The 23316-nt window shown below is 30.9% G+C and overlaps 4 protein-coding genes and 1 long non-coding RNA gene across 5 annotated transcripts in view; 2 read left to right on the top strand and 3 right to left on the bottom strand.

The window, feature by feature from the left end:
- The window catches only part of LOC113399485 (salivary glue protein Sgs-3), a 271041-nt gene that overhangs the window by 123886 nt on the left and 123839 nt on the right, over nt 1–23316 (bottom strand). The window lies entirely within an intron of this gene.
- The window catches only part of LOC113399391 (optic atrophy 3 protein homolog), an 88159-nt gene that overhangs the window by 6906 nt on the left and 57937 nt on the right, over nt 1–23316 (bottom strand). The gene's annotated exons all lie outside the window — the stretch shown is intronic.
- LOC113399395 (ecdysteroid-regulated 16 kDa protein-like) lies at nt 1314–7445 on the top strand. The gene is made up of 3 exons (XM_026638514.2): nt 1314–1593; nt 4995–5105; nt 7011–7445. Exons 1-3 carry the CDS (start codon nt 1503–1505, stop codon nt 7307–7309), a joined length of 501 nt encoding a protein of 166 aa, XP_026494299.1. The 5' UTR covers nt 1314–1502; the 3' UTR covers nt 7310–7445.
- Nucleotides 7264–17427, bottom strand: LOC113399393 (NPC intracellular cholesterol transporter 2-like). The gene is made up of 3 exons (XM_026638512.2): nt 17259–17427; nt 10579–10689; nt 7264–8545 (listed from the first exon to the last, which is right to left on the bottom strand). Exons 1-3 carry the CDS (start codon nt 17410–17412, stop codon nt 8268–8270), a joined length of 543 nt encoding a protein of 180 aa, XP_026494297.1. The 5' UTR covers nt 17413–17427; the 3' UTR covers nt 7264–8267.
- On the top strand, nt 18964–21862 carry LOC113399302 (uncharacterized). The gene is made up of 2 exons (XR_010309441.1): nt 18964–19024; nt 21200–21862. It is a non-coding gene; the product is annotated as an uncharacterized LOC113399302 (long non-coding RNA).

The following is a 23316-nucleotide window of genomic DNA, read 5'->3' as shown; positions in this document are numbered from 1 at the left end:
GGACGGGACTACTTACAAATTTAATCATGATACAAACTAATGATAATGACAAAAGCTTGGTAACTGCCAATGTTAATAATGTTTATGTTAATAGTTATAATCAGTCATGATTTGGCACAAAAATAAAACGAATTTCCAAATTAGATGCAGTTTTTAAGGTCGTACTGTCGTCAGTGGAAGACAGGAAATCTTATATATTATACACATTGATAATTATTGTTAAGTCACCCTATAATTTTGTAGCTGTAATAAATTAGTTCTGTGACTTGTCGCTCCTGTAGCCCAACATTGCCAATTCATTTGATTTAAAATAAAATAATATATAAATATAAACATGGCGTCAATATATATTCTAAAATGTTTCCCTCTTACACTCAATGTAATCCACGTAGTTGTTAAAAATAGTTATATAGATAAGTTTTACAAAAGTATTGGCGGCGTTGAAGTTTTATTATTTTCTTTTTTTTTTTAAATATTACTATATGATTTGTAGCTACGCTAAATATAGATGTCCTGAAAATGTATAAAATAGCTGTTTATACCACGACCTCAGCACATGCAGGGATTGTATACGCATATGTATGTTTATCTTAACATATTTTTTACACTGTTCAATTTAGAGTCAAAAGAATCTCAGCTAAAGAAGTATTAATGATTTTTTTTCATATGTTACATCGTATCTTGTTGGGTTAAATAATATAGTAGAAGTAGTATTGTTAATAAAATAATGCACAAGTTTTAATTCCATTTTGATCTGTTATTGACTCCATTTACTTTTGTTTATATTATAATCTACGCTGGTATAAGTATTATCATTACTGTAATCTGCCTCATTTTTAATATTTTTAAAATTATTTTTGATAATGTAAAATATTGTCAATAAAATTTATTACTTTTTAAACGTGTGTTTTTGTTGTAATCACCATTTACAAATATATTATATTTTAAATATAATGAAATAAATAGACAAGGTACTTTAAAATATGAATATTTATAACGTAAGTGGAATTATATTTATTTCTAAGGGGATATATCTTTCTTCTTGTTTTGTTGAACATCGCACAATTTAATAATAAACTTTACATTACACGTATGAAGTTACAAAACAGAAAATCTTAAGGACATTGCATAACGACAGTTTGCAGGTTTCATTTAAACCTATTAGCTAGTTCCATTACATAAAATTGATTAAACGACCAACATCTGTTTAAAAAAACAAATACAAACTTTTTAAAAGTAAATAAACATACGATTTATTTTACTATAACATTCGGTACCAACAAATTTCGTTGTAAGTATACAGTCGAGTATGACGATAAAACGAACGCTTGCCGCTCGCCTTTATGTCCAATTAGTAAATGGTGGCGCATGCTTTGTGCACGGAATCGTCTCGCGAATAGGGACCCTTTCTTGACGTTGAAACCAGTTTGCTTTGATTTACCGATTGCTTCTCAATAGCTGCGTCTACGTTTCAGCGAGCGGTCGTCTCTTCTGTCGTAAAAATGAATAAGCTATACTTAACCATTGCAATTTTATTAGCAGTTGCAATATTAGTCGTGCGAAGTGATGAAACGCCTTCGGAACAATGCCCAGGTGAGATTTTTTTTTCATAAATAAACATTACCTTCATATTTCTTACCCAGAGGCCTAGTTACATTTTTTTAACTAATTAGTTACGTTGTTTTTAATATATCAAAGAATAAAATAATACTGTTCAAGTTTCTCTTTACGTATGATAAAAAAAAAATATATAATATAATTCGAAAATAAATATGTCATTGAAGCGAAATAGGCTTAATAAAACTAAAAGATTAAATTTAAATTTGCATTAAAGGTATTTAAATATAGTTTAAAATCTGTGTTTAATTTAATTTATTAAATCTATCCAAAAATGAATTTGAAACCAGTGCAAGCTATTTTAATTCTTGCACAATTTAAATCACTAGTCATAATATTTTCTCAATAACGCCTTTTAGCATCGTACATTTCAACAAAATTGAAACAGTTAATATAAGAATTTTTCTACAAGGCTTATTGAGCATAAATATCATTAACAATGTTGTGTGATTGTGAACACGTTATGCTATAAATGTTTTACTCTTTTATTTAACCTAACCGGTTAGTGAAGTGTAGTAGACCTATATTTCAATTAAATTTGAAACATTTTTTTTCACTGTATTTTTACTCATTACATCTTTAGAAAATTTAAAAAGTACTTATATCGGTATCACCCGTTTATTATATGTATATATATTTTAATAATAAGATATATAGAATACATATTAAACGATATCCATGAATATTGAGCCAAGCGATATAATCCGATGTTGTGCTAATATGTCACACGCACTCCGTTCATTATTTTGTTCCGTATTCATTCATGCATTGAATCAAATATTTTTATAATATCTCTCAAAATAATCGTCCAAATTGTAAAGTGTAAATGGTTAGTAGCCACCAGTTGACCGGTCTGACTTCCTACAAAAAGGGAAAAAATCCAATGCCCCTCTGCTCGCTCGTTCCTGTTGCGGCGCGGAATCTTGTTTTGTTGAATGTCGCACAATTTAAAATTTAAACAGAAAATTTGAATATACATCGGTACATGTTTCATAATGAAAGAAGAAAGTTAAACTTAAGTATTTGACGCCATATTTAAAGATGTACATCATAAAATCCTACCAACAGAGTTTTTTTTTATTATATTTTATTTATTTGAGAATCTTACAAATATTGCTTCATACTAGTGTTTTTTAAAATATTTCATATCAGTGACCCGTCCGTTGGTGTATTTATAATTTAAAATGTATTATTTGAGAAATGGGAAATATTAGAGTTAATATTTTAATGTTAAACATAGACCTAAATTTTTCCGCAGTTTATATTTCAGTTGCAAGGTTAACATGCTATTGTTACGCCCAATTCCTAAGCCGTTTCGCAACGATTTTTTTTGTATGCAAGTCATTTGGAATCGGTGTTATTTTGTAAAGTATTTATTCGAATTAGTACTAGAAGTAAAAGTAAATTTTAATGTATATTAAATATCCATGGTAACTTAATTATTTATCTAAATAAGTACTAATAATGAAGACCTACAATTTTCAAATGCAAGTTATTGTTTTGATGTACGTTCTGATGTTTAGCCAGTGAAACCCATGTAAACGTACAAAAACATTTTTTTGGACAAACGTGATTAGCGTCATAGTTCATATGACAGTACAAGCATGGATAATACAAGATTCTTTCTTCCTCTTTAGTTTTCTTCTTTGGTTACCAAGGTCCAAAGAAAACAAGAAAACACCTCGCCTGGGAATGGTTGACAGTGTGTTCGTTCGTCCATCATCCAGTTTGTGGAACAAAGAGAAGAATGGTGTTCTAAAATGTTGGTCCTCAATGGAGCTTTAGACGCAGCCTTTTGTCATAGGTCAAAAGTTAACCAGTCAGTCATTTCAAATCTTTATCTATTAATTAAATACTTATTAATTAAATGCTCAATTAGTATTAGGATTATTGTGCGTGCCTTTTAATTAAATATATATACATATATATATTTAAAAAGGAAATTATGTTTTACTGCAAGAAAAAGATGTGAGAAATGAATATAAAGTATCATAGTATAAATATTAAAACAAATGGAAACTTTTAATCTTATTGGCAAACCAGTTGAGACATCTGAGGTTATCTTTGAAATTTGGGTAATATACTTGACAAATAGACGTAATATGATTCCGAATTTACAAAATCAAATAACAACTTCCATATTAATTTATGAATATAATAGTAATTTAGTTAATTGTCAAGTTTCAGGTTTGTCAATTACAATTATATAATATTGGAGCGTTACTATTAGAGCCCTTATTCAAAACACCAATACATACAATAAAACCAAACCTAACGTTGCGGGCCGAAAGTTATATTTTAATTATTTAAAATGTTTATAGCATCAAAAAATAAGTTGAAACTTACTAAAACCAAATCAGTGTCAGTCTGACTAAGAGACAACGTCTATATAACGGAATAAAATATAACGGTGGTTTTAGAAGCAATAGGTTTTGCACTGGAGTTCTAGAAGAGCATTATTTTTTTAAGTTAAATATATGGAAATTGATGTTCCAACGTCTGTTTATAATTAAAAACAAATTGTATCACTAGTTTCGAAAATGATTGTTAAATAGGAGATAAAAGTCTGTATTGTTGTGTTCCGGTTTGAAGGGTGAGTGAGCCAGTGTAGCTACAGGCATAAGCGACATAACATTTTAGTTCTCAAGGTTGGTGGCGCATTGGCGATGTTTAGACGAGGAATGGTTTATATTTCTAACAGCACCATTGTCTGTGGGCGGTGGTGACCACTTACCATCAGGTGGCCGATTGTCTCATCCACCAACCTAAATCATAAAAAAGTCAGTTGTTTAACCATGACCGTGGCGCGCCACTGCGTCATGGAGGTTACTCCATAATTGTATCATTTGAAAACTATTCGGATAGTAGGTACCTAAGGTGTTACTGGACCGGTGATATATCATATCAGGAAAATAGAATAATCGATTCATATTTTTTTAAACATATTTCCCTTACTTCATGGCTATAAAATATAGCCTTCTTTTGTTTTATACTGTATTATTGACAGTTACGACATCGTACAGATCGTCACTATAATTAATAAATATAAGCACAATGTGTCCATCCTCCCAATGTTGATGGTGTTATAACCTGATTTTCGCCCTCACATAACATGGTGATCTGAGCCCTTAGGTGGACTCTCAACACCTTTTCGAATCTCAGTACTTAACATAACATTGCTGTTTTCATTAAGTAATGCAAATATCAATACGATAAAATGTTTTTATTTACAAGATCATAACATAAATAAATTGTTTACACCTCAGTATAAAAATAAAAGATACATGGATACTTTACATAATGTAATTAAATTTATGTGTAGAGTTTAAGGGTATTTTTATAACATGATTCTATTCAGAATTTTTTATCGCTTTCAGGTCAAGAATTCGATAATCTTCGTGAGAGAATCCAGGTGCTACCATGTTCGAAGTCACGTTGTAAGCTGCGTAAAGGAACCAACACGACCGTGATCTTCAAATTTAAACCAAGTAACTTTAATATGAATAAAAATAAAAGAGATTACATATCACAGATCTCACAAAAGTATTTTTTATTACAGAAACTGTACGCTTCATATACATAATATGGAAATATACGGTTTTTTCAGTACAGATAAGATCGACGTGTTAGTGGAAAATTTTTAGTTGATTATTTATAATTTAAACTTAAATCTCAATAGCCTTGAGCGCTTCATAATATAATTATGTATTTGCATAAGTCCATATATGTATATTCGAACGTATGTAAGTGGGTACAAATTTATTAGTAGCAATACATTTTCGACATAAACTTAAAATGTTTGTAGTATTACTTAAATGTATTTAATCATGTTTATTTCATAGTTTGTTTCGCATGTGTTCCTATAACTCTACTCTATCGGAAAATACACAGTTATTGTTGACACTAGCGTTAAAATATCGCACGCAAGTTCTATCGGATAAATGTTTACAAAAAAATTAAAAAGACATCGCAACGCTTGCTGGACAATAGCTAGTTATATAAAAATAAGAGCGCGTACTGAACTCGAGACGAAAGAGAAAAGTAATAATCTTAATCTTAATTTTATTTCGAAACAGATAAAAGGTTAGATTTAGATTTGATTTTAAAATTTTAGTTTTTATCGCGCCCTAATATTTTATTATCCGACCATGTTGATATAATACACATATATATATACGAACAAGAAGTTATTAAATATAATAAATCATGTAGCATAGCATAAATAACCTAAATTATAAAGCATATAGCCTAGTGGGTCGATGAATAGAAGCCAAACTTTCTATGAGCCAGTCCACTGGGTCTCTTCTTCCTTTGCCACTAAATCTTCTGTTAAACTGTACGCTATGTCGTGTAGTGTTCTAATTAATTCGACCGCTGTTGTATCTACGCTTGTGACTGGTTATCACTATTTCATCTTCGTATGTCTCCCCACTCTCCCCCAAAGAATAATTTTGAGCACCTCTATGAGACACTCCAGCAAATTCTGTCTCCTCTTAGCATGTAATATACTAGGCTTACCTACCTCAAATTACAGTAGGTATTCTTGTTTGACTGGAATTGTATGGTACCTACCATACAAATATAGTTGAACAAGGGTTGAGAGTCTAGAATCTCTGCCACCTTGTTTTATGGAAGAGTGGTCATCAGGCGGGTAATCCACTGCTGATGAGGTAAATTCCTATTTCTCGTTGTATTAATTTTTCACTTTTGCATTATGCATATGGGGGTTTAAATTATTGCAAATAATAACCCCTATCACCTCCTAACGGGAATACGTCGAATTACCAATGACCCTGTATATGTCGGCGGAAAATCACGTATGTAAGAAAAACACGTGCCCGGAAATTATTGTTTTAATTACCACCCCACCCATTTTTGTTATAAAAGGCCGAGCGCCCACCGGTATCAAGAGGCTTGTTCGAGCCGTCGGAGCGATCGGATCACTTTGGAATAAATCAGAGAAGAATATTTCCTGAGTTTAATTTCATACCTTCGAGGATGGATAGAAATCCAAACCCTGACTTTCGTGACGTCAGCAGTGCTGACGTCATGTTTTTTGAAAAACGTGCTGAGACAAGCCACTCCGTCATATATAATTTTTAGATTAGCATATTTGTATACAGCTACCACGTATGACACTATAATTTTGATAAGAACGCTTGTAAAACGATGCTTATAGGGCAGTCGGAATATGATATATTCGAACATGCGACAGTTGTACGGTTTTAAGTGCTTTCCTATCCATGGAAATGAGATCACTGTTTGATTAATTTCTTTAATGAGGTAAAAAATGTAAGCGCTAATAGTTTTAAACTTATTTTATAATTCTCTATCGATTTACACCATCAAATAAACTATGTGCAGAAAAATGTATTTATTGTTAAAATTTTCAGAACAAGTTGTCCACAAACTTACGAACGACGTCTACGCCATGATCGCCGGTATCCCATTGCCATTTATTGGCGTCGCTGGTGTGAGCGCGTGCACTCAGGTGAAGCACGCCGACACCGGGGAGACTGCGCCTTGTCCCCTGGAGGCCAACAAGGAATACGTCTACACTAACTCTTTCCATATAGAGTCCTTCTATCCACAAGTACAACTTCGCGTGCACTGGGGACTCAACGATGGCAAAGAGGATGTAGTGTGTTTTGAAGTACCGGCAATCATTACAGCAGCTTCTAAGAAGAATTAAGACATAAAAAATATTTCTCATTTTTCCTAATTGTAGTTAGTCTGCCTGTACTGGACATAATTATCTTGTAGATTTAATTTTATAGTGTTATATTGAGAGCCCTATTTTTATAATAAAACTATTTAAAAAAATAAAACATTGTATTTTATTACAATATTTATTATACTTAAATTCTATACAATATAAATATACCAATATCACTTTTTACCATTCAACATAACATATAATTTTATCGTTTGTAATCTTCATTTTACATGGACTTACAGCTTCTATAGACGTTTAATTTTATACTCAAATAATACGATTTTCGTGACATTTTTCTCAAACATTGAAATCGTATAATAAAAGTATATTTATTATAGTTTATAATAACTTTATATTACAACATTTCAATACTTTTTTAATATTTAAGCAAAACTTCACAAAATTATCAATAGGATCCAAATACATTTTGGTAAGAATAATTAAATAGGTAAAATATTATGTTATGATAATTTTATCGATTAAATATACAAGTCGCTAAATAGTTTCACATCAACTTCTATCTATTACTATTATAGGGTACCCTGTGTTGTAATATTAAAAATTTCGGCTGCTTCCATTTGAAATATATTTTTTTAAACACACTGAATAAATTGATTGAAACCACTCAATAAATTGTTTCTTAAAAATATTAAAATTGAATTTCTTCTAATATCGAGTGATTATTTTGTAATTATTGAGAGAGAATAATAAACTTTACAAAAAATCATAATATAATTCTAATATATGATATGGATGACGTTGCCTTCCTTTGAAAGGTTGGTCGATATTCTTTTATCTAAAATAATATATTTTAGACCAATGTACTTTAAGGTATTGATCTGTGTAGCCGAGGTAGATATTTTTAAGAGATAGGTTACTCATCATTATAAGCCGACGTTAAAAAGTAAATTGGTCTTCAAAATATTCCTATAAACTATACAATCTTCACGGGTACTTTGAAGCATATGATATCATTTTCACCATCTTTTAACGCCCACTGTACAGTGGACTCTATCTTAGGGTAAAATTCTAGTATGGGGAAGGAATCCTTATAAACGTATTTAGTGCCCGCTTGTAGAGGACATGATGCTTTTTCTCCATTTTCAGTTTCAAGTTTTTGGCAAATTGGAAGCCCATCAACTCCAATGAACGGCAAGGAGATTCCAGCCACATCAGCCGAAACTTGGTTTTTAACTTCTGTTATATCTTTATCTAAAAACAAGAGAAATATAATATTTTATTATTAGTTTTGCTTGCTGCTGCATGCTGTCTAGTAAAATTTGCACGCACGCATTTATTAAGTATTTTTGAATTCCTTGAACAACACGTTCATCAATCACGCCTATTAACGCAACTTACTATATGCTATCTACGATATTATACTCATATACGCTTAATATGCTATCTACGATAATATAATCACTTTTTTACAAACAGTCAATTTTCGTGTATACCCTACGCATTATACACGACCATTATCATTTTCATTGTCGAAAGACGGAATTATATCCGCAGAAATAAGACAAAATGGCAGAAATGGTAATCGGCACATAAAGACCTATGCCCACTAATGAACAGATTAAATATGATTCAATATAGATTTTTTAGGAATCGCGCAAGTTCTTATTGTGACTTGTAACTCAAAAATAAACCCGTGAGACGGTTTTGGCTCTGGCAACAAAGATTGTATTTTGCTACTGGCTTATCCTTGACAATTTGGAGATATATTTTGGCTATCGAATAAATTATTATCGTATATTTATATAACTCATACATTTTCTATATCATTTAAATAAATCTTATGTATGTTTAATCGGGACCCAAAATTGGCTTCATAATATGTTTAATTATAGTTAATTTCAAAAGCATTCAAAAATCAGTTTGCAATGAAGTATTAATTGTGTGACCGTTGAACACGTTGAACTCATAGTTTAAAAAAAAACTTTATGTCAATAAAGTTATTTTCGTCAATAAACGGACAAATCAATTAAAAATCAAAAAACATCAATGTTTTTCTTGTTTTGATAACTTTAGATAAATTACAACCGAATTAATATGGTAAAATATTTTAAACAATTTCAACTTTATTTTTGACGTAACGTATTTTTTTACATTTTAACAAGTATCTATTAATTAAAATAGAATACGTATAAAAAATTCAACTTATCAATTTCAGATTTATATTATTTTTATAATTAAAATGAGTAGATAAATATTAAAAATAAAAATTGTATATAACTATCGCAAAACCAAGAACTGATGGAACATTTTTTTTGTGCCTTTTTCCTTAATTATTTTGATTGTTTTAAAATATTTGGCTATTTTATCTTTGATTGAGAAATATTATAATTTCTTAACAATGCATTTTCTAATATCGAATACAAAAGAGTACATTTCTTTAAAAAAAAAAAATTCTGGTACCCACCTAAAAGTTACTTACGTATCGAACAACGGTCTAACGTTATACGCATTAATATAAATGCGATACTATAAAAAAATTTAATACACTTTTTTTCTGGACGTGCTACTTATTTTGAAGATGAGTAAATGGGCTACCTGATTGCTCATAGACAATGACACCGTAAGAAAGATTTACCTTTACTAACAACACTAATGTGCCAACATCATTGGGAATTACGATGTTATGTCCTCTGTGCGTCTAGTCAAGGTAGAATAAACACCACCATACCACTTATATTAGTAGTATATGTGATGAGTGGGTAGTTGGTAGTAAGTAGCAAGTGGGTAGTACCTATCCAAATGGGCTTGCACAAAGGCCCACCACCAAGTAAATTTTATTTTTAATCCAAAACTAATCGGTCACTCAATATGGTGGTGGTGGATTATATAATAATTATACAATATAAACCTGACTGAATAATTCAACGATCAACGTCGTTTTCAATTAGAAATAATATAATTTTTAAATTGTTAATATCATCGATATAATTATTATAAGTACTCAAGTTTTAAAACTTACTTATAATAATTATATTATTTATTGTCTAGTTTGTAGTGCATGCCTGCATGGCCTTAATGTGTTGACACAACAAACTTTTCAAGTAGGTACATAGAATAAATATTTAATCAATATCATAGAAGTATATCATATTTAATTTATAAATACTAATAACGACAATATCACTCATTGTATAATATTGTCATTGGTTTCCGTACTTAGGATTATTGAATTGATTGCTTGCTTGAGATTACAATAGCCTAAATAAGAATATTCATCTACTGACCTGGAGTAAACTGGATTGTAATATTTTGGTCGGTTCCCTTCTTAAGACGACAGGGCAATTTCTTACATGGTGATAATTGAACTCTATCTTTCAATCCCTCGAACGATTTTCCTGTAAAAATGAAAATAAATTGACACTTTTTGATATACTTTATCAAAATAATTAAAACATTCGTTGAAAAGGCCTTCACTGATCCAAATAAATCCTAATAAGTAGATATGGACTGGGTATATTCACTTAAATCGTTACATGTATTTTGCATTCAATTCGCGTCTGTATGTAGATTAATTCTATGGTATGTTGCTTGTGACAGTCATTTCCTGCTACCGGATGATCGGACATTTTATTCCACTGTTGATGTTTATATAAAGTACCTATACCTAACGCCATATTGATGAGCAAAAAATACAAAGTGAACAATGTATGTACTAACGATATTATATACGACAGCTGAAAAAGAAATGAAAAGAAACTAAGATTATGCTGGATGTAAAATTGTTATTACATTTACAAAAAGTTGAATATAAGTAATAAAATTGACATGGCTGCATTTTGATACTTTCGTAAGTAGCCATAATTTCTAATTACCGGACATTATATGTTAAATAATAATTCGGAACGTCCGAACGATCCGAGTCACTACTGAGAATATTTTTACAAAAAAAAAATAATATCTTTTATTTTTTTTTGTTCCGCCTCGGGAAACGATCATTAGACCACAAGACCGATCTGTTAAGTGGATTAGATCAAATACAAGGAGATATTTACACAAACTAATAACCGTAAGTAGAAACGTATAAATTACTTTTTTAACTTGACATTTTATAAAATTCCAATTATGTGCAAAACATCATAGGACAATTATCATTTTGTAAAAAAATATAAAGTATATGTAGCGTTTAAAGATTTGCGTACAATGGTTTTCTAAAAGTTTTGCCTGAGAATTAATGCTCAAAGCAAAGGAATTTAGTGAAGCAGAACAACATAGTAAAGGCCTTCTGGTCTACTCTCTGCTTTCGTAAAAGTGTATTATCGCAATGACAGGTACCGTATGATTTTATGTATATCGTGCGAGATTTAAATATACTTTCACTTATACTTTTCAATATAATGTTATAAATTATAAATTGTACCAATTTACCTTTTATTTAAAATTCCATTACAAATGCACCTAATAATATTCTGAATAAATCAATAAGGAAAAACGCTACACGGAAGAAAAGTACATAGTCATAAAAGTTTAAGTTATTCATAGATAATTTAGTTGTCCGTATCAATCGCCAAAAAATTACAAGTCTCTCACTATGTTGTGAAGAAAGATTAGCCATTGAAACAAAATGTTAAAAATCAGGTAAGATATTTTATAAACGGAAACTATTTATCTTTTGTACATAGAAACTTACTTATATAAGTATTACGTGATAAAATAAACAAAATAGATAGAACCAGTATGATGTCAGTACGGTTTAATCACTAATGCGTTATTAAAATTGATCTTTAAATCACAAACAAAGTCATCTAATTATAATGACGACATGCATTCATAAAAAATGATTTTTATTGTTGTTTAGCGTACAGTGTTTAAAACCACACCAGAAGTTGATTTATGCGAGTATGTTATTCTATTTATGACACAAAATTATTCATCAAAAACAAATTATTTGTAATTAATTTTGAATCATTCTTCTTGCGCAAATCTAACAGTTATTATTTAATATAAATAAATTTAATCTGTAAAGTGACGACGATGACAATGATTATATGCAAGTATTTGTGCAGCGAAGATCAAATAGCTTATTAATCAATATTAAAGTAGTACAAGTTCACTCATGTGGCACGTTCTAATGTTAAAATGTTGTTTTTAGATTGTAAAGATGACGAAGAAGCGTATAGTAATATTTGTTGGTTTTCAGACATCATTACATAAATCATTTTTTTTTTTTTATTAACATACCGATGCAATTTAATTTGTGGAAACAGATTAACCCCTGACTCCCTTGCTACTTCTGCTAATACATGAATAAAGTAGTTTTAATTTAAAAAAATCGATATTGCAATCAATGTTCTTCCATAAAATATTTTTAAAGTGATATACATTATTAACTGGGTTCAAAAATAAGGCTATCTATTTGTCTAATTTTTTCTAAGTGTTCCGAGATGATTTCGACGATACGAGTTGATTTATATGATTATTTTTTATTTATATGTATATATTTTATTCATTTTATACATATTATTTTTTATATTTAATAACTAAAATAAGAACCTGAGTCTTAGTCTAAGAATTTAACTCCAAGTATATTAAAATTAAAACTATTTTTTTTTATATATTTAAAAAATAAATAAACAGAATATTTAAAACTAACGTATTTTAATATTTACAATATTACATCACTTACTTTTTGGAGCCAGTTTCTGTCAAGACAAGGCTAAGGCTATTTGGCTCTGAAAGCCAAAGACCAAAGACGAAAGGACTGCCGATGATGTTAAACACTTATTATATATTTAAATTTCATTTTGTTTATTGTGAATGCGAGGATTTAATTATATTTATAAGCTTAAGCTGATATCATTCTTAGGTTAGTGTGCTGAATTGACAAACTAAGTCTATATATCAATTATATTACATTCGTATGTATAAACATGCGCTACCTTTTAACTTTTTCTAATTTTATAAACAATAAGGAAGATATTATTTGAAACAAAGACATTTTAAAAACATTTAAATGATTTGCCACGATGGAATTATCAAGACGTGTTATAAATAATAACAATTCTTCAACAAAGAACCCAAAATACTATTCGAAACAATCATGCGTTGATTCACCCTGATTTGAATTTGTTAGTGATATTGTCTCCAAGTGATTCAGTTCCGTCGTTATATTGTTGTTATTGCATACAAATTACTAATATCGTTGCACAGAACAAACGACATGGTCAAGGATTGGATTTATTACTATAAATAGAACCTTGACTGGAAAATATTTTATAACTGCTAATAAAACGCATATTATTAACGCATTTTTATAAGGATAAAGTTTTGCTATGCTTCTATTGACATGAGTAAAGAGGTATCTATATCTGGATGTTATTATCGTATATAAATAATTGATGATCATGATAATTATTCAAACAAGTTTCTAGAAATCGTTATAGTTTCAGAATTACTACACTGTAGTTTATATCCTATTATATTGAATTATACAACATCTTATTATAGCAACTTACTACGAGTTTTCATTGTTCAATATAATAGTATTTAATGATTTTACATATAAAATAATAAGCAACAGTAACCTATTAATTACATTATTTAGTTTCAGTCAGATATATCATATAACTCAACGCAAATAATTTGTATCATACCGAGCTGTATCACGGATTATATCTTTTACATAATTTTAAACATTTTTTTTTAAATTGAAAATCAACTTTAAAAGTTATCTTATTATAAAATAAGATGATAAGAAGTTTCAACAATATTTATACAACCCTCTCTTGAATTAGTTTTCGATATTCAGTCGTCTCGTGGTCTATTATGCTATTAGTCTTTAGCGTACACCATATCTAATTATTATTTCCCGATAAGAATACAATTTAAATACAACTCTGAGAGGACCGGTTCCTCTCTCAAAGGCAATATTATAATTGTTTATATGTTTTTTTTTTATTTGGAATTATTATTTAATCACAAATACTATACTTTGAATGCGTGTCACAGTTGGCGATATTAATTGAAAATTATTTATTTTGGCACTTGACATTGAAGCGAATATAATTTGTTTACCTATAGTTACAAAAATCTTCATTGATATTAAGTGTACCTACTTGACGTAGTCTAATGATTCAAATAAAATGGGTATTCAAATAAAAACAGGGCCATTAGCAGAGAAAACGTTTAAATTAATACCATTTATTTTCACTTACCTACACCAATTCAGACAACTAATATATATATTTCTAATAGTAATTAATAAGTTAGTTCAAAGGACATAAAGAAAGCGCAATGTTGTCTGGAAAGAAAGAAAAAAAATGTACATAAAGCGTCCGAATTGAAAATACATGAATAAATAAATATATTTAACATGTAAACAAATGAAAATGATATAAACCCACTTTGACAGAATTATAATATTAAAATATGACATTTACACCTAAAGAGACCCTTGTAGTAGTAGAGCAAAAACCTTCATTAAAATACACCTCGCCTTATTGCCACCATTGGTGACAGGAGGACTGGGTCATGTTTTGCCCAGAGGATCGGAATTGCGATTCTAGCAGCATTTCCTCGTAGAATGCCACCACATGTATTAAGTAACTATTTTGAAAGCTTATTTGTAATAACCTAAAAAGATAGATAATAAATACGGACTTCACCTGTAAATTTTAGACGAGAATTTTTGTATCTTACAAAAACGAATCTAAGGGTTTTTACGGAGAAAATAGACATGAAAACCAAAATAATCTACAATTTTTTTTTTATCTATTTGCTAGGCTAACAATTTGTTTTTATTTTTAAACTTGAGTATTTTAGCTCTACTCTAAAAAACGTGACTAGCCAGAAATAAAAAAAAATGTTCTCATACGATCAGTGTAATTCATAAATTAAAATACATATTTCTGTCTATTTATAAAATTCTAAATATTAAAATCAACTTTATACTTATTCACACCACAACAAAAAATATTTTATTTCGTCTAAATGTTATTAACTAATTGCTTTTTGTATAAATTATTTTTAAAAAATAAAAAAATAATTTTTTTTTTATAAAACCTGTAATAATGTTAAATTAATCATTTTTATAAATAAAAATGGCTCTAATGATTAACACAGATAACATTTAAGGAAGAGAAGAATTTATGCTCTTACGATACTTCATGAGTCCTACATCCTAGTAACATAAAAAAGCAACACAACAACGGCTGCAATGTTTATACGAAGTGGTGTGGCCACTCATGTTTTTTATCTTTGATTCAAAAATTTAAAAAGATGTGCCATGCGAAAACGTCTTAGTTTTTTAAATATAATTCCTACAATTCTGAGATTTATGGTCGTCTCTACTTCTTTGAATTCTTCTCGCCACTGCGGAAATAGAACATACAACTTTAATAAAAATATATCTATATGTATGTTCTCTTATAAATAATTCATGACTAGCATTAAACACATACTATATTTAATTCATTAGGTATATGTATCAGTTCTTGCCGTTGGCGACTCGTCTTGCATTAATTATTTAAATTATAAGATCATTCTACATTTACATATGTATACATCCATAACACTTTTTCATATAATCGTTTTTCCTCGATCTATGATCGAAGAAGGAGTCATCAGCGTCTAAGCAATTGTATTTAGCCCTTCTTTGATATTAAAAGATATTTTTAAAATTGTCGAACGTACACATTTTTATTTTTATTTTCAATAATTAATAATAAAATTTTGCACACTGTGAGTGAAGTGATGTATTGATAAACTAATTTGCTTTATAGTTTATGTTTCGAAATTCGTAACAAGTAAAACCGGAAGTGATTGTAATAATTAATTGGGAATATAAAAGCTCTATTTAGAAAAAATAAGATATAATCTACATACTTTTATATTCGAATCTTATAAAAAGATTTTTCATTTTTGTTTAGTGTAATGTTATATCGATAGAGTAAATTTAATTTTTTAAAATTTAAACTTAAATTTTAAACATTATATGAATAAAATGAAAATATATCTTCTAAATAAAAATATTAATGCACCACCATTCGCCAAACATGAGATGTTATCATATATCTCTGTACTACACTGGCTCGCTTACACACCAAAACGCGTGAAGAGAAAGGAGAAGTATTACTAGGTATAATTTTTGAAATTATGTTCCTTATTGTCCCATCCATAATCATCTATCGATTAGTTTATTGAGTTCTAACTTAATAGTAAGTTTGTTTCATCCGAATCTTCTTATCACAGTCAAAGGTGAACAGAATAATAATTGCTTTACGAGGAACTATTTATATTAAATAGCTCTTTGTTCGAGAATAAGTTAGATATTATCAAGTTATTAGCTACTAAATCCACTGGACTCGTTCTGCGACTAAATTATAATTAGCTTATGAAATAAATTGTTTTTAATTTATTTCTAAAATTAAGGAAATGGCAAAGGAAATAATTAAGTTTAGATAGAGCTAATGATGAATATATCGATACAAATAGATATGGATATGTATGTAAAAAAAAAACGTGCAGGGTATTGCTATAAAAAATAAAACAGATTTGTAAGTTTTTAACGTATAGGCAAGTGATTTCAACGCAACTTCAAGCTAATTCTAAAAATCTATTTGTATGCCCTTTCGTCTGTACCAACCGGTTAAAAGTTGTTAATACTATTTTTTTTATTGCGATATGCAGTGCGTGTAACTTTCTTTCGATTTAAATTTTAAAGAGATTTTATGCGTTGTGTTGCTTAATATTTTCTATTGTCGACATTATTAATGAAAAAAAATAATACATAAATGACAAAATCTATTAAAAGTATGGATCTCATAACGATATGCTTGTAATACTGTTATATAATCTTTACCTAATCGGTTTTTTTATTAAGAACATAGTTATTTAATTGTTTATTTATCATCTTTGATGAAAGCGGGTCGGATAGGTCGTAACGGTGTTACGTAAACTAAATACTAACCTGGGCATTGTTGCACGTTAGTAGCAGCGGTGAACGCCAGAAAGGAAAACACAACCACGCTTAGTGTAAACATATTGACGTCTGCTGTGATCAGTAGATGACTGCGCCGCGTGTGCAGGCGTTCGCTCGCTTTAAACACTTGAATCACTTGCATGCACGACCAAGTTTTCACATCCGTCTTATACATACAATAAACTTCAATTCCAATGCAATAGAGTTTAAAATTTGGTATATGCTACTTTGCTAGTTGTAAATAGTACTATGTCGATATTATTTTGATTAAGTTGTATGACAGGTGATGCTTTCAAGTGTAAAACGACTAATGTAATCTAACTCTTTGTTAGATTATTTTATTATATTAAAATTTGTACTAGGTAAATTTTGATATTTTGAAAGCGTTTAAATAAATTTACTAAATTGAATAAATATCAATTCTAATAAAAGAACCAATACTTGATACTCGTATCAAGTATTGAATAAATATCAATTCTAAGAAAAGAACCAATACTTGATACTCGTATCAAATTCTCTTCCTCACACATGACAATTGAATCAACTTATTTCTATTGATTTTAGTTTCGATAGAAGCGTACAAGGGTTATTTAATTATAATCTTAAATATAGGAATGAAATATTTTTAATTTTGTAATATATATTTATTTAATAATATAATTTTAGTGTATAATATTACCTAATCAGAAGAAAATAACCCTACATAACAACGAATACCCCAAGGTTATTTTTGGATGGTAGAGTTGATGTAACACTACAATTTTTTTAATATTAACTATAATGCTCATCCAAATATACCAATTTCATGAGGAGTATAACGATATGCTATAACCAACATAAACTACTAGGCCATTTATTAAAGATTTTGCACATCGAATCGACAACCGAGTTTGCCAAGTGGAAGCCTAAGTAGTCAAGATACTTCAGGAGCCATTGAGATCATATTAAACTCGTGGATCTAGAGATCTAAATACATGGGACGGTCATCATCATCTCGGTATTGATTTGGTCTAAAGTTAAACTTAATTTGTATTAATAGTTCATCGTGTTTCAATAGGACCTACAATAGAGAATGCCGCCAACATTTGTCAGGTGAAGTTCTGCCACATGTTGCTGTATAACTCGCAAGAATAGGGTGTCGTGGAATTAACTGCAAAGGGTATACAAGAAAGAAGATGACATTAGTCCAGCAAAAGGGGTATTTACTTCCTTTGCTAAGAATCTTAATCTTTAGGAGTGGAAATAATACATCGTTTTACTGTAAAAATGTAAAACGTATTTGACCTACATTAATTTTCACCTTTGTCGTTACGAATTTTTCTAAAAACTTATTGATATAATATCAAGAACGTATTAATCTGTAAAAGATTTTAAAAAATAAAAAATAAATCTCTCCGATGTTAGATGATAGTGTCATGATTTTTTAAATATATTTATATAATTTTAATTGAAATAATAATATTTAGTACATTGAAATAACATGTATGAAGTATGATTATTGATTCGGTTTCGACACGACACCGTGTTGTGGCACTCCCGTCACTTCCGTCTCGTGGCGTGGTGATGCGAGCTGGTACTGCCTGGCACGGACAAGCGCGGGATTTTTAAACTGGAGAGAGAAACTGAGGACGAAGGACGGATTTGCTGTTAAAGTTATAGGTAATATATGTATCGAGTGGTTTTAATATAATGGAAGTTAATGTGATGTGAGTTGTTTTATTTTACTTCAGAAGTGGGATGGACCGGATAAAAAGGTATGTTTAAACAAATATTATACTGGTATCGAGAGATTTTGTCTGTTGGGATGTTGTTTCAACGCCCACCAGCGGTAAATTATATACCATTAATTCATGAATGCTTAATACTGTTAGCAGATAAATAATCTCGATATAATTTATTTATTTTTGAATTAAGCTGTTGGCCGGCTTATTAAACTATTTAACACATGATATATTAGGATTTAGGAATTATATTTTTATTCTTATAAATAATCTACCATCCTGCCTACATTTTTACTTGGTTAATAAATCGTAGTGCTGATTTTTTTCCCTTTTTTTAAATTTTATGTCTTAAACTGATAATAAATTATCTTTTTGATTTCTAGTCTTAAAATATTATAGAAAGTGATGATATGGGTGAACTATGTTTGTTCATCGGATAATGTTAGGGGGTGAACTATGTTTGTTCATCGGATAATGTTAGGGAGTGAACTATGTTTGTTCATCGGATAATGTTAGGGGGTGAACTATGTTTGTTCATCGGATAACGTTAGGGGTGAACTATGTTTGTTCATCGGATAATGTTAAGGGTGAACTATGTATGTTCATCGGATTATGTAAGGGAGTGAACTATATTTTGTTCACCGGTTGAACTTGGTGATAGGAGGCCATCTCAGTTCTTGCGCCACCTCCAGGATTTGGCGGGACCTTCAGTACCAGAAGATTTTTTAAGGACGATATGGAGAAACCCTCTCCCTCACAACATCCAGACGGTGCTAGCATCGCAGGACAACCGCGTACCACCCAGCTTGTAACGGACTCGTGGAACGTTTCCACCGGCAGTTAAAAGCGGCAATAATGTGTCACGCGGATAGCAATTGGGTTGAAACCTTACCTTTGGTGCTACTAGGTATTAGGAGCGCATTCAAAGATGACAGAAACGTTACAGTATCCATAGACCGCCTCAAGCCGGTTTATATACTATTCAACCCATCTCCCGTCACCACCTATACTTCCAATCCACACCCTCACCACAATACCCTTCCTCATACCGTTCCTATAGGAAATAATTCCTCTGCTCAGGATGACGCCAGGAGGACGCGTTCGAGCCGCACTGTCAGATTTCCTGATTTTTATCGTCCGTAGTGACGGTCTCTGGGGGGGAGTGATGTGGCCTACTATATAATATACAAGTATTATATTTCTTTTTACATATTTATCTATTTATCATTCATCTATTCTTATTTACTATATATGTACTCGATATAATATTTAACTTATATTTATTCGCCACCACACCCGTGCATTGGAGACGCGCGGGTCACCGCCTCGGCTTATCTTTTTTATGCACCGCGTCAGGAGTTCGAGAACAATGCGCGCACGCCGCTACGCCGCGCCTCGCACCAGTCGGTACTCGAGTTCTCGCCGCGAAACCCGTGTCGCCTGCTATCGCCCCGCTCATGCTAGCTTATTCATCGCGCATTCGCTTTCTTTGCTACAACTATTTTTATGTAATTGTGCTCACTTTACTTTCTGCTTTCTTTTCTTCTACCTGTTATACTTCTATGGACTATTTGGCTGTGTGAACTATCCTTGTGTGCATTCGTGTTGAACTGTATTGTGTATAATATATTGTTCGTGCAATTAATAAAAGTGATATACTGTAGGAATCACTTGCTTAATTTACCGCCTATATACATCTACACAAACATACTCACCGCCTAACATCCATACGTGTACCATTTTACTAGCGAGTATACTTCTCGCTGGTTACATGCAATAGCTGGTTATGCGCATCGTTGTCGGTTAAAAGTAAGCTATGTATGCTTGTTGATTTCTTTACTTGTATTTATGCCTGTAAATGTCTAAAATAACAGACCAGATAATTCTTAAACCCGATATATAATAAGTGAATATATTATGACTAACAGATAAACCAAGTATCTGTTTTTAAAAGCTTTTATTTAGCTTGCAATGTATTTATATATGTATGTAAGAATATTCGGGTGGGATCTTGCTACTTAATTTTGAAGCAGATATCTTCAACCAATTGAGCTGAATTTTTTGTTGTTTTTGGACGTAGTGCAAACTCAAGTTTTCTCATGATTACTTATTGTTCTGTTTTAACTTTCACTGCCAGCTTATGGCTGTGTAAGTGTGGTACCTGTATGATGAACGGATTACGTCTCAGATAATGTTTAAACGTTTCAGAATTTATTGGCAATGTCATCAGATCATGAAGCAGACATGCCGCCTGATACGCCTCCAAAGCGACGGCGGCCGAAGAAGGCGAACAAACGAAGAAGGCGAAGGAACTCGTCTTCTACGTCTTCATCCGCTGATGAGTCGACACCGCGAAAGACGCGTAAGGTTTCAAGCAGGCTAACCTCTAGAGACGTGCTGAAACTTCTATCGAAATGGAAGGGAGAGTCAACTAAGAATTATTTTGGTAGTAACAATAATTATAACAATGTTATTCCTGAATTCGACCCGTCTAACAGGACCCAAACTATTGATTGTTGGCTGCGAAAAGTTAACGAATGTGCCTCTATATACGGTTGAGAGGATAAACAGACAATTCACTACTCTTTACAAAAGCTAATTGGTCTGGCAAAGAAATGGTTTGAGTCTTTGCAGAGAGTCAAATATACTTGGGACGAGTGGCAACTGAAATTACGCAAGGCATTTCCCAGTGAGGAAAATTACGAACGTCTCTTAGAAGAAATGTTGACTTGCACATCACGTAATGATGAGAGCCTGCGTGAATATTTTTATGACAAATTGGGTTTGTTAAGTATGTTTGAAATTACTGGTAAAAAGGTTGTTGATTGCATTGTGTACGGCATTAGCGACCGATCCGTTAGGAATGGGGCACAGGCTCTCAATAGTACGGAACCAGAAGATTTGTATACTAACCTTTCTTCCCAAAAACCACAACCGGCTATGAGTAACTATAATAAACCGCGTGAACGCACGTTCTGTCTAAGTCCTAATAAGAATCCTCTTGATAACAACGAGGATACATTAAAACTTTACGTTACCGATACCACTAACAAATCGAGAATCTAGACAAAACATTAGCTCTAACATAAAGAAAAAGCAAGAAAAGTTGAAACTAAGATATGTTAAAAATATAATTCCTGCTGTAAAGTACACAATTTTGCCAACAATGGGAAGTGCACAAAGCTTTTGTCAAAGTTCATAGGTCCCTAAAAAATTCTAGAGGTTCTAGGAAACGATAGATACACGATAGCCGATGACCTAGGCTTCAATAGAACGGGCAAGCCCTATAAGACTGTGATAGCGGCAGACAGGATGAGACCCTGGATACATATAAAGGCTTTGGAGGTACATAATTCAGACAATGGCAGCTCTAGTGAGCATAGTGATCAGAATAGCGACTGATGTATGTACACAGGTTCTTATACTAAATCCATGTAAATATTAACTATACCCTATTATTTTTGGTACAGCGTGTGTTTTGTTAAATGTAACAAATATAAATTACTTACTAACGTAAGTATTTTCGATCTGTTGGATAAAAAAAAAAAGGAAATATGAATTAACACAAATGATTTATTAGAATGTAATCGCTCTATTTTCTCTAATTATTTCAATCTCTATTAATATTCACTATATGTTTATAAATAATTCGATTACTGGCGCACCGCATTTTATTTGGCGAATGTCATGATTTATTGTATGTAGGATTAATAGCGCGCTAACCTTTGAGCTGTACTTTTAAATTTATGTATTATTATTATATTGTGTTGTATCAAGTAGAGTTAAGTTTGTGTTAGGAATAGAGCTAAGTATAATGTAGGTATATAATATATCAATCAATTATCCTCATATAATAGCAAAGAATGTATTTGTATATAAACTATAATCGTTAGTAAGTCATGCGCCGGGAGTCGGCACGACGTCGGATGGCCGAATGTCATGATTTTTTAAATATACTTATATAATTTTAATTGAAATAATAATATTTAGCACATTGAAATAACATGTATGAAGTATGATTATTGATTCGGTTTCGACACGACACCGTGTTGTGGCACTCCCGTCACTTCCGTCTCGTGGCGTGGTGATGCGAGCTGGTACTGCCTGGCACGGACAAGCGCGGGATTTTTAAACTGGAGAGAGAAACTGAGGACGAAGGACGGATTTTCTGTTAAATTTATAGGTAATATATGTATCGAGTGGTTTTAATATAATGGAAGTTAATGTGGTGTGAGTTGTTTTATTTTAAACATTCTTTTTTGTTAATAACTAATTTTGCACTAAACAAAAAAGGTTGAAATTTTAATACAAGGTAAGTTATAATT

The sequence above is a fragment of the Vanessa tameamea genome, chromosome 19 (assembly GCF_037043105.1).
Source record: "Vanessa tameamea isolate UH-Manoa-2023 chromosome 19, ilVanTame1 primary haplotype, whole genome shotgun sequence".
Classification (NCBI taxonomy): Eukaryota; Metazoa; Arthropoda; class Insecta; order Lepidoptera; family Nymphalidae; genus Vanessa; species Vanessa tameamea.
This window is presented reverse-complemented; position numbering and strand designations above follow the sequence as displayed.